The sequence below is a fragment of the Cololabis saira genome, chromosome 13, assembly GCF_033807715.1.
Source record: "Cololabis saira isolate AMF1-May2022 chromosome 13, fColSai1.1, whole genome shotgun sequence".
Lineage (NCBI taxonomy): Eukaryota > Metazoa > Chordata > Actinopteri > Beloniformes > Belonidae > Cololabis > Cololabis saira.
The window spans coordinates 5632125-5645927 of NC_084599.1; the positions used below are offsets into that span (position 1 = coordinate 5632125).

Consider the following 13803-nt stretch of genomic DNA (forward strand, 5'->3'; position numbering starts at 1 on the left):
CCTTCTTTCCCTTATAAATATCAACAGTCACGTTCCATTACAGACCTAAATGTGTACTAGTCTGTGCATATCAATAAATATATGTGCAATGATGCGCGTGTCTGTTGTTCAACACAACTGATCAGACCAAGCGCAGACACAAGCTGCTCTGATCCAGACGGGTGGAGTGTGAACAAACTGTCACACAATGTCGAGAGAACGAGACAGATTCAGGAAATTTCCATCAGGGGATGGAAAAAAGAAAAAAACTAAAGAAAATGGAGGAGTTTAATGCCTCTCTGAAAGGCTCGTTTGATAATTTTGTTACAAAAATCACCGATCCGACCGGGTCTCAAGCAGCGTCGAGGCAAGAGATGATGATGAGGCAGGGGAAGGTATCCAGTATTTTGGTAATTGGAGAGTTAAAATTGCGCATATAGACACCCGATCCGACCCGAAAAACCAAAAAATTTCGCGCACGTGAGCGTAGTGAGCGTGCGAGAGCCCCCCCCAGCCATTTCGCACAGGGCCTCGCAAATCTCCCAGACGGCTCTGCCGGCTGTAACTCGGCCTGGAAGGGTCCAAGGATGGAGACCAGCTACGCAACTGTGAGCCTGTGTTAGCCATGTCCTCCAGGGGTAACCCAAGGGGTAACCCAGATACCCCTGGAGACAGGCCCTCCTGTCTTCAGGGGTATCTGGGTTCTTGTCAAGTTGACTTCTTCAGAAAAACTGCACCTGTTTCTAACACAAGGTGCATTATGGGACGACGCCATTTGCGTGACACAAGAAGAAAGGTTGGACTGTGTCGCAAACACCAAAGTGCAGAAAGGTCTGTCTCCGCTTTCCTCTGATCGCCATCCCAGTCACGGGATAACGAGAGCTCCAACTCCAGCGAGGCTCCTCGTGTGCAGGAGCCCCTTCCACGCAGATGCCGAGGGTCATGACCCTCTGGACATCTCCTCGTGTCTCTGCCTCGACTGTCCAGCTGTGTCCTCAACGGTGTGGTCGGCCTGAAGACCAAGGTTTAGGTTTAGGTTTGGCAGTACGGTGGCTTGGTGGTTAGCACTGTTGCCTCACAGCAAGAAGGTTCCTGGTTCGACTCCCAGGCCCGGCAGGATCTTTCTGTGTGGAGTTTGCATGTTCTCCCCGTGCCTGCGTGGGTTCTCTCCGGTTAACTGCGTGGGTTCTCTCCGGTTACTCCGACTTCCTCCCACAGTCCAAAAACATGCTTAGTAGGTCAATTGATCATTCTAAATTGCCTGTAGGTGTGAGTGTGAGTGTATCTGGTTGTTTGTATATATGTGGCCTTGCTTCTCCTGTCGCGAAACTAATCGCCCCCTTGGGGACAAATAAAGTAATTGATTGATTGATGGACTGGTGACCTGTCCAGGGTGTAACCCCTGCCTCTCACCTGTAATTAGCTGGGACAGACTCCAGCAGACCCTCGTGACCCTGCAAAGGATAAAGCGTGTATAGAAAATGGATGGAGGGTTTAGGTTCCTGTTTTTTTCCTTTATTTGGGGACTTTGGTTGTTTAGATTAATTCGCCCACGGGTTACTGTTTAGTACTATATAGATAAGTATAGTGTTTTTTGTAGTAGATATTCTAGCTCCCCCTCTTGTGTTCTACATGATTCCCTCATGTGTCAGTTAGGGGGGTCTCCCATGGTTGATTTTGTACAACATTATTAAGAATATATACCATGAATGGAATAAATGAAATGAAATGAAATGAAATGAAATCTTTGTCTTAATCCTCCGTGCTGCTCTGATTTTTCGGCTTGGTACCTCCCACGGCTCTAAAGGTGGACATCTTAACCTGGAGGTGGAAGGAGGCTGACCGACTTTTAAATTCAGCCTCTAGTGGCCAGTCCAGGAACTGCATCTTAGTTCTGCATGGAAGTGAGATGGTTGGTCCCCGGCTCACGCAGCAGCGCCGCGCCGCTGCTGGTTCTGATGGGCCTTCGTCACGCGATGGATTCATTTCCTTTCAGAGACCAACATAGTATTTCTGAATTGAATGGAACTAAATATCACGAACAACCAATCAAACTTCTTACTGCTTGCAGCACAGATGTGGCCCGAGCTTTGGTACCCCCCCAACAACTTTAGTGGGCAGCGCTAGGCGCAATGTGATTGGCCGTGAAACTCACTCTGGATTGGGCTGGACCGCTGGACAAACAAGATAAGTATTTACTAAAAATACTGATAGCAAGTAGTAAAAAGGCAATAACCAGGAAATGGCTGTGACAGGAGTGTCCAAACATTTCAGAATTGGATAGAAATAGTTAAAGAAATCCACAAAATGGATCAACTAACGTTCTCCCTCAGACATGAATAAGACAAGGGAAACAAGTACTGGAGGAAATGGAGACATTACTTGGATTTGGGATGACATGTTATAAGGATGTTTGTTAACTGTCTGAGGATATATGGAAGAACGTGGTGTATGTAAATGCTACATGAACAAGGGATTATCATAGGAAGACTGTTATGGACACGAAAGGAGCCTAAGCCAAAGCCGCTACTCCAACCCGACTATACTCCTATAATTCCTTTGCTCTAGATGACCCTGTCTGCTGTGTCTGTTTATATTTACTGTATTTGTTATTTTTACTGGTACGTACTGTATATATATTATGTAGAAAAAAGAAAAGTATTCTGGAATGTCAAAATACAAAAAAAAAAGAAACTCTCTGGAAAAGTTGAACACCCCCCAAGTTCTGATGGAAGCTACACTGCCACACACACACACACACACACACACACACACACACACACACACACACACACACACACACACACACACACACACACACACACACACACACACACACACACACACACACACACACACACACTTTCTCAAATATGTCCTTTTCTTTGTGACATTGCAGCAAAGTAGATTCTCTTCTGGATCAGTGACCTCCTCATTAACTGGTTCTGCATGGACTGGTTCTCTATGAACTGGTTCTCTATGAACTGGTTCTCTATGAACTGGTTCTGCATGGACTGGTTCTGGATGAACTGGTTCTGCATGGACTGGTTCTGGATGAACTGGTTCTGGATGAACTGGTTTTGGATGAACTGGTTCTGCATGGACTGGTTCCATTGGGCTCCAGCACAATGACGTCTCTAACGTCAGAGTCTCCCAGAGGTCATGTTCTCCTGATGCAACCATGATGGGGGGGGGGTCGTCATCGGCATCCGGACGGCGTCATGACGCCGTTCTCCCGGAGCCTTGGACCCGTTCCCGGTGGGCGGCTGCTGCTCTCACGGATCCTCAGCCTCCACACATCCTGTGTCATTTAACACTAGCATGGAAATCTCTCTGACCACAGGCGTCAAGCTGCACACACCTCCGACAGGATGTTCCTGCTGAAAATAAAAGTGGAGCCGTGTCTGTGGAGGACGTCATCCTCACGTCATCTGGAACCACTGACACCCGTCTGATGCTGTCAGGAGAGGAAGCAGATGTGCTTCTGCATTAACGTCCACGTTCTTCTGTATCCTATTATTGTGGGGGTCGATTCAAATGTCAACAATCAATTCTATTCTGATTCTTAAGATTCAGAATCGATTATCACGCTTTGATTCGATCCGATTCGATTGTGTTCCAATATTGATTTGGGTTAGTGTTATTAAAACTGTTTTTTCAGCTGTTGCATGAATTATATGACTGTGTAGTTATGCAACATATGAATACTAGTATTATATTGAGATTCAACAGCAAGTATTGCAGCTAATGATGCTGTAAGGACCAATCAGCTCCCAGAATGCTGATAGAACTGCTTTCAGAAACATCGTGGGTCAGAATGATCAAACAGATCCAGGGAGGAAACAGGGACGGATGAAATCAGTTTTATTTTTTCCCATTGTTGAGAATTTGGTTTTTAGCATTTTGTGCAAATGTAACCCCAAGACAGTCAATAAAGCAAAGAAATATAGACAATTTATGCAGTTATAACTGAAAACTTTAATGTTTTCATACTTTTAAACATATTTAAAGGCAAAAACATGGCACCAGTTATTCTCGTGTCCAACAAAACGTTCCTTTTTTGGGCATAAACAAAAAAACACCAAAAGTTGTAATGTAATGATGAAAAAAAGAAAGATCTTATGTCATACGAATCGATTTTTAGGAATTAATATGAGAATCGATTTAGAATCGAAAAATCGCTTTTTTTCTATGATGGATCAGAGTCTAAGTAGCCGACGAGCCCTAATGTTGATACAGGTGTGTGTTGGATTTGCAGGTGAAGTCCGAGATTCGATGTTCCTCGTCAACAGCGTCCCGTGAGGTCAGAGTTCCACCTGAGAGAAAAAGCTCACGGACCCCGACAGACGTGGCTGCTGCCATCAGAAGCACCTACTCAGCTGGTTCTGCTGCTTATTAAACTCAATAATTAATAGTTTATTTCCCTTCAGGGATGATGAAGTCATTCGGATTTTGAATCTGAATTGAATCAGTGTTGTGTTTGAAGCAGGAAGTAACAGAAAATGCAGTTCCTCTACTGACCACCAGGGTCTGATCCAGATCTGCAGTTCCTCTACTGACCACCAGGGTCTGATCCAGATCTGCAGTTCCTCTACTGACCACCAGGGTCTGGATCAGACCTGCAGGTCCTCTACTGACCACCAGGGTCTGATCCAGACCTGCAGTTCCTCTACTGACCACCAGGGTCTGATCCAGACCTGCAGTTCCTCTACTGACCACCAGGGTCTGGATCCAGACCTGCAGTTCCTCTACTGACCACCAGGGTCTGATCCAGACCTGCAGTTCCTCTACTGACCACCAGGGTCTGATCCAGACCTGCAGTTCCTCTACTGACCACCAGGGTCTGGATCAGACCTGCAGTTCCTCTGGTGACCACTAGCAAACCAATCTCCATTGACCTCCATCCTAAAATGTCCAACTTTACAGATATATAATTACAGAAATAAACATATTTACAGTCTGGGTTTGGTCTCATCCATGGTAACCGTATGAGGGGATTTTGTTTCCACCACATCATACAAAATGAGAGGAGTGAAACGTAAAATGAAGACGTTAGGACTGGTAAACTTCTCTGCTCATCAGAATGAGTTAGAAGATCCAGCTGTTTGCAGGACTCAGCACTGAGAAAGCTTCACTTATAACAAGATGATCGTATGATGGTGACTTTTTAGATGTAGCTTTCTTGTATAAAAGGGACTGGGCGAAGAAAAAAAGAATACTAGCCCTGGCATGGCAGCAGCTGTGTCCAACTGGACTCTCAGCCGTCTGGCCAGCTCTGATCCAGCTGGACCTCCTGGGGGATTTGTGCTTGTGTTGTTCTCTCAGGTGTGAGAAGCTTTGGATAAAAGCGTCTGCTAAATGACAGTAGTAGTAGTAGTAGTAGTAATAATAGTAGTAGTAGTAGTAGTAGCAGCATAGTAGTAGTAGTAATAATAGTAGTAGTGTAGTAGTAGTGGTAGTAATAATAGTAGTAGTGTAGTAGTAGTAGTAGTAGCAGTAGTAGTGTAGTGGTAGTAGACAGTAGTAGGCTAGTAGTAGTAGTAGTAGTGGTAATAATGGTAATAGCAGCAGTAGTAGTAGTAGTAGTAGTAGTGGTGGTAATAGTAGCAGTAGTGGTGGTAATAGTAGCAGTAGTAGTAGTAGTAGTAGTAGTGGTGGTAATAGTAGTAGAAGCAGCAGTAGTAGTGGTAGTTGTAGTAATAATAGTAGTAGCGTAGTGGTGGTAGTAGTAGTATTAGTGGTAGTAGACAGTAGTAGGCTAGTAGTAGTAGTAATAGTGGTAATAATAGTAATAGCAGCAGCAGTAGTAATAGTAGTAGTGGCAGTAGTAGTATTATTTAATAAGAAAGAATGTAAAGTAATGGTAATTAGCATCACTACTAAGCAACGGCTTACTCTGCTTGTCAGGTCTTTTCAGAAACCTATGACGTCACGGAGAGCTTGTCCAGTTCTTCTTGCTCAGTCTGCGGCTCTCACTGCCAGCCTGTTGTACCGGGCTTTTATTGTGAAGATCTGTCCGGAAGCGGCGCGGCAGTGCAGGTGGTTGCCGCGCTTGCAGAGGGAGTGACGGACTGCGGTGCCGCATCCCTGGAACATGGCAGACGGAGCCTCCGCGGAGCGCGGCTGGTAGCAGGCGGCGGGAACATGGCGGACAGGTGAGTGTCCGCGGGGCGAGGCGGCCGAGGGGCCGCGGGCCCGCGGGGGGTGCGGGCCCGCATCAGCATCAAAGCGAGGCGGGAGCGGAGCCGCGGGAGCGGCGGCGCTGCGGGCTCCGCAAACACGCGCTCCCTCGCTCCCTCAATGCGTTTAGTGGTGAAAACATGCGGGGGGACTGGTGCGGGAGCCGTGTTGAGGAGGAGGATGATGGTGATGATGGGGATGATGATGATGATGATGATGGTGGTGATGGTGATGCACCTGTCGGGTTCGCGGAATGCCCCCCCCCCCCCCCCCCCCCCCCCCCCCCCCTGCTCTCTCACCTGATGATGGCGGCAGCAGATCGTATGTTTGGGACGAGGCTACGGTCACGTGATCTGGGTCCTCCCAGCATCTCTCTCCTCCTGGGTGGGGATGATGGAGATGATGGACCCCCTACCCCCCCACGGGACACGTGTCCCTCAGGTTATTTATCTCAGACAGAAATCTAAAGTGTTTAAATCCCCAGTCCAGTATCTTTATACCTGGAGGTTTTGGGGGGATCTTGCAGGAGTTTGGGTCCACTGGGTCCGTCAGTGCCGGGGGGGGGGGGGGGGGGGGGGGGGGCTACCACTACTAACCACTACCCACCACTGCCCACTACTACCCACTATTACCCACTACTACCCACTACTACCCACCACTACTAACCACTACAAACCACTACCCACTACTACTAACCACTACCCACCACTGCCCACTACTGACCACTACTACCCACTGCTACCCACCACTACTAACCACTACCCACCACTACCCACCACTACTAACCACTACCCACCACTACCCACCACTACTAACCACCGCTACCCACTACAACCCACCACTACCCACTACTACTAACCAATACCCACCACTGCCCACTACTACCCACCACTACTATCCACCACTACTAGCAACTACCCACTGCTACCCACCACTACCCACCACTACTAACCACTACCCACCACTACTACCCACTACTACTACCCCCCACTACTACCCACTGCTACCCACCACTACCCACCACTACTAACCACTACCCACCACTACCCACCGCTACCCACTGCTACCCACCACTACCCACTACTACTAACCAATACCCACCACTGCCCACTACTACCCACCACTACTATCCACCACTACTAGCAACTACCCACTGCTACCCACCACTACCCACCACTACTAACCACTACCCACCACTACTAACCACTACCCACTGCTACCCACCACTACCCACTACTACTAACCAATACCCACCGCTACCCACTGCTACCCACCACTACCCACTACCCACCACTACTAACCACTACCAGCCACTACTACTACCCACCACTACTAACCACTACCCACCACTACTAACCACTACCAGCCACTACTACCCACTACTACTACCCACCACTACTAACCACTACCCACCACTACCCCCCCACTACTACCCACTGCTACCCACCACTACCCACCACTACTAACCACTACCCACCACTACCCACTGCTACCCACCACTACCCACCACTACTAACCACTACCCATCGCTACCCATCGCTACCCACCACTACCCACCACTACCCACCGCTACCCACTGCTACCCACCACTACCCACCGCTACCCACCACTACCCACCGCTACCCACTGCTACCCACCACTACCCATCGCTACCCACCACTACCCACCACTACTAACCACTACCCACTGCTACCCACCGCTACCCACTGCTACCCACCACTACCCAACACTACCCACCACTACCCACCGCTACCAACTGCTACCCACCACTACCCAACACTACCCACCACTACCCACCGCTACCCACTGCTATCCACCACTACCCACCGCTACCCACTACTACCGACTACTAACCACAACTACCCACCGCTATCCACTACTAACCACTACTACCCACCACTACCCACTACTAACCCCTACTACCCACCGCTACTCACTACCCACCACTACTATCCATCACTACTACCCACCACTACCGACCACTACCCACTACTAACCACCGCTACCCACCGCTACCCACTGCTACCCACCACTACCGACTACTAACCACAACTACCCACTGCTACCCACCACTACCCACTACTACCCACTACTACCCACCACTACCCACCACTACCGACTACTAACCACCGCTACCCACCACTACCCACCACTACCGACTACTAACCACCGCTACCCACCGCTACCCACCACTACCGACTACTAACCACAACTACCCACCGCTACCCACCGCTACCCACCACTACCCACTCCTACCCACCACTACCGACTACTAACCACAACTACCCGCCGCTACCCACTGCTACCCACCGCTACCCACCACTACCCACTCCTACCCACCACTACCCACTACTACCCACCACCACAACCCACCACCACGACTACCCACAAACACCACTACCCACCACTACTAACCACTACCCACCGCTACCCACTGCTACCCACCGCTACCCACTGCTACCCACCACTACCCAACACTACCCACCGCTACCCACTGCTACCCACCACTACCCAACACTACCCACCACTACCCACCGCTACCCACTGCTATCCACCACTACCCACCGCTACCCACCGCTACCTACTACTACCGACTACTAACCACAACTACCCACCGCTATCCACTACTAACCACTACTACCCACCACTACCCACCACTACCCACTACTAACCCCTACTACCCACCGCTACTCACTACCCACCACTACTATCCACCACTACTACCCACCACTACCGACCACTACCCACTACTAACCACCGCTACCCACCGCTACCCACTGCTTCCCACCACTACCCACCACTACCGACTACTAACCACAACTACCCACCACTACCCAATACTACCCACTACTACCCACCACTACCGACTACTAACCACCGCTACCCACCACTACCCACCACTACCGACTACTAACCACCGCTACCCACCACTACCCACCACTACCGACTACTACCCACCGCTACCCACCACTACCGACTACTAACCACAACTACCCACCGCTACCCACCGCTACCCACTGCTACCCACCGCTACCCACCACTACCCACTCCTACCCACCACTACCGACTACTAACCACTACTAACCACAACTACCCACTACTACCCACTACTAACCACCGGTACCCACTGCTACCCACCACTACCGACTACTAACCACTACTAACCACAACTACCCGCCGCTACCCACTGCTACCCACCGCTACCCACCACTACCCACTCCTACCCACCACTACCGACTACTAACCACAACTACCCGCCGCTACCCACCGCTACCCACCACTACCCACTCCTACCCACCACTACCCACTACTACCCACCACCACAACCCACCACCACGACTACCCACAAACACCACTACCCACCACTACTAACCACTACCCACCGCTACCCACTGCTACCCACCGCTACCCACTGCTACCCACCACTACCCAACACTACCCACCGCTACCCACTGCTACCCACCACTACCCAACACTACCCACCACTACCCACCGCTACCCACTGCTATCCACCACTACCCACCGCTACCCACCGCTACCTACTACTACCGACTACTAACCACAACTACCCACCGCTATCCACTACTAACCACTACTACCCACCACTACCCACCACTACCCACTACTAACCCCTACTACCCACCGCTACTCACTACCCACCACTACTATCCACCACTACTACCCACCACTACCGACCACTACCCACTACTAACCACCGCTACCCACCGCTACCCACTGCTTCCCACCACTACCCACCACTACCGACTACTAACCACAACTACCCACCACTACCCAATACTACCCACTACTACCCACCACTACCGACTACTAACCACCGCTACCCACCACTACCCACCACTACCGACTACTAACCACCGCTACCCACCACTACCCACCACTACCGACTACTACCCACCGCTACCCACCACTACCGACTACTAACCACAACTACCCACCGCTACCCACCGCTACCCACTGCTACCCACCGCTACCCACCACTACCCACTCCTACCCACCACTACCGACTACTAACCACTACTAACCACAACTACCCACTACTACCCACTACTAACCACCGGTACCCACTGCTACCCACCACTACCGACTACTAACCACTACTAACCACAACTACCCGCCGCTACCCACTGCTACCCACCGCTACCACCACTACCCACCACCCCGAACCACCACCACTACCCACCACCACCCACCACTACTACCCACCACCCCGAACCACCACCACCCAGCACTACTACTACCCACCACCACCGCTAACCACCACCACTACCCACCACCCCGAACCACTACCCACCACCACCCACCAGTAACCACCACCACTAACCACCACCACTACCCACCACCCCGAACCACCACCACTACTAACCACTACCCACCACCACTACCCACCACCCGAACCACCACCACTACCCACCACCACTACTAACCACTACCCACCACCACCCACCACAACTACCCACCACCCCGAACCACTACCCACCACCACCCACCACAACTACCCACCACCCCGAACCACTACCCACCACCACCCACCACAACTACCCACCACCACCCACCACAACTACCCACCACCACTACCCACCACCACTACCAACCACCCGAACCACCACCACTACCCACCACCACTACCCACCACCCGAACCACCACCATTACTAACCACTACCCACCACCACCCACCACCACTACCCACCACCACCCACCACCACTACCCACCACCACCCACCACTACTACCCACCACCCCGAACCACCACCACTACCCACTACTATCCACCACTACCCACCACCACTACTATCGAATCGAATCCCGCTCTGTCCCAGTTTGCTGTCGTAGAGTCCTTGGACAAGACACCTTACCCACCTTGCCCCGTGTGAATCTGTTTGAATGTGTATGAATGTTTGGTGGTGGTCGGAAGGGCCGTTTGGCGTCAGTCTGCAGGGCAGCTGTGGCTACAAACGTAGCTACCACCACCGGTGAGAATGTGTATGAATGAATAATGATCTTTGTAAAGCGCTCTGGGTGCCTTGAAGGAAGCTATATAAAACCAAGTCATTATTATTATTATTATTATTATTATTATTATTATTATTATTATTATTATTATTATTATTATTATTATTACCCACCACCACTACTACCCACCACTACTACCCACCACTACCCACCACCACCGTCCCAGCAGGTCTGAAACCATCCCCAGCAGGACCCCCCCATGAGGAAAACCCTGGAGTCGGGTCTTACCGGGTCACCTGCCGGTCCAGCTCTGCCGGTACAGACCTGCCAGTGTAGACCCGCTGGTCCAGACCTGCCAGTCCAGACCTGCCGGTGTAGACCTGCTGGTACAGACCTGTCAGTGTAGACCTGCCAGTCCAGCTCTGCCGGTACAGACCTGTCAGTGTAGACCTGCCGGTCCAGACCTGCTAGTCCAGACCCACCGGTGACAGAGAGCTTGTCCGGTTCTTCTTCTCCCGCCTGGATGAGACGGTGCCGCCCCCCCGAGAGAGACGAGCGGTGATCACATGGTCTGGTGGTTTCCACCTCCATGTGCTGAAGGCACGGCGCCGCCTCCCTCCCACCTTCACGTAACCTCTGGGAGCTCCAGATGAAGCAGCTTAATCTTGATTCCAGCGACAGCGTGGTGCTGCTGGAAGCTGCTCAGCAGAGCAGAGCAAACCGGAGGGGAGGACAAGGACGACCACGATGAACGTGGTGCCGAGGGAAGACTGCAGGGAGGAGGAGCCTCCCGGGAAGACATGAAATACCTGAGGAGTAGGAGTTGATCAGAGACCGGGCGGGTCTGGGGCAGGATGTGCGTCTGTGGAAAGTAATTTGATGTTACAGTTGTGCACAGAACAGTAAACGTCTAAAGGTCAGGCGTTTCCAGGCGTTTCTAGGCATTTCAGGCATTTACAGGTGTTTCCAGGTGTTTCCGGTGCTGCAGATGTTTATAGCTTCAGATGGGAGTGTGTTTTTAAACACGAGTGAAGCGTCAGAGCGACTGATTTCAGCTAAACCTCAGACGTCCACCCGTCCAGACAAACCCAGACAAGCGTCAGCTACGCTGGAGCTTCCAGGTCGACCCAGACCCTTCTTCTCTTTCACTGATTTCCTCCTCCTGACTCAGACGTCTGACTCCAACCCCACGACCAATCGGTGGCCTGTAGTGTGATGATGTCAGATACAGCTGACTCAGCAGCTTAGAACCTCGGCAGAATAGTTACAGAAAAGTATCTACTCGACACGTTAGACCCCTGGTGGAAAAGAACCAAACCGAGTGGAGGAGAGTCGGGCTGAGTAGGTACTAGTGGAAAAGCGCCATTAACCAGCAGCTAGCTAAGCGGGCCTACTGCCAACAGGCTTCGTTCCAGATCTTTCGGTAGTGAATTCTGAGGGTAGGTGGACTGGTTTAGGGTTGCATAGTTAGTTAGTTAGTTAGTTAGTTAGTTAGTAACCTATCATGCATTAGCATGATAGGTTAGCATGGGCTACGCTAATCTGAGCGCTGCTGGGCGTGTCTGTCACAGACGACCTGTGATGTCATCTAACTGGCTGGAATTACGTCGCTTATTTCAGTCGCTGAGCATTCGATTAGACGCTGTTTTTATCCCTGGATGTCAGATCAGCCTCTGACTCAGACCTGGCGGTGGTCATGTGACCCGCGTGAGCAAATGTGACTGCAGAGTAAACAGAGTCACTAGTGAACGAACATTTTGAAGATATGGGGAACTGGCGACGCAGGTGGTGAGGTGGTGAAATGAAGCCAGATACATGTCATACTTTTAATGTCATCGCATATCAGACTTATAGATCCATGTACACCCAAGCCGGTGTTCTGCCGAGATGTCCTACCTCCGCGAATCGTCCTACCCGTAGGATGAAATGATACTTCACCTCGGCAGAAAATACTACCGTACCATCCCCGTTTCTTTTATCTCAGTTTCTTTTTTTTCCAAATGCTTTTTCATGCAAATAGACAATTTGACAGCAGGAAGTCAGAATGTGCTTCCACATAGATCTATGTGTACGACTTCGGCGGAAGAAAAAAACCCATCAAATCACACTTATTTCACATAGATATTGGCAGGTAGGATGATTTGACAGATGAAGATACCCTGTCAGATCACGCTTCCACATAAAAAATGAGAGTGAGAGAAACTTCAAGCGGCTACGCTTCTTTTAGTGTCTCGTTTTTTTCAGACCTGAGCACCTCAGGCTTCGTCTGGGAACGCCATGTTATCGGTGACATCATCAGCAAGCGCCAGGGAGCGTTTTCATCCCTGAGCCGTGGTCATCCAGTCAGAACCGAGACGAGACTGCTGCCTCGGGACAGCTCTGGCTCGGCTGGCCTTGGTCCTGAGATGGAAACAGAACCGGGAGTGGTTTTCCCTGGAATCCTGTTTCTGGTGCTGGTCTGGGTTTGTGGAGCCCACAATGGGACCCGGTCTCCAGAACTTCTGATGGTTGGTGAACATCTCCACGCGGTTACAATCTGAGCTCAGCTGTTTTGTGGCACGCCGCGTCCTCTTCTCGCTGTGGGGTTTAGTTTCAGAGGAACCGGTCTCAACCGGGTCCAAGCAGCCTGCTTTGTTCGCTCAGAGAGAAGAACTTAGATATCTGATTTGTGTG

General features: G+C 50.7%; 1 protein-coding gene across 2 annotated transcripts in view; it reads left to right on the forward strand.

The window, feature by feature from the left end:
• The first annotated feature begins 6043 nt into the window (after positions 1-6043).
• arhgap39 (Rho GTPase activating protein 39) overlaps positions 6044-13803 on the forward strand; it is a 63834-nt gene continuing 56074 nt past the window's right edge. For both annotated transcript variants that reach the window (XM_061737453.1, XM_061737455.1), the window contains exon 1: positions 6044-6134. In XM_061737453.1, coding sequence (XP_061593437.1) covers positions 6124-6134 — 11 coding nt within the window. In that variant the 5' untranslated portion in view covers positions 6044-6123. The remainder of the gene's footprint in view (positions 6135-13803) is intronic.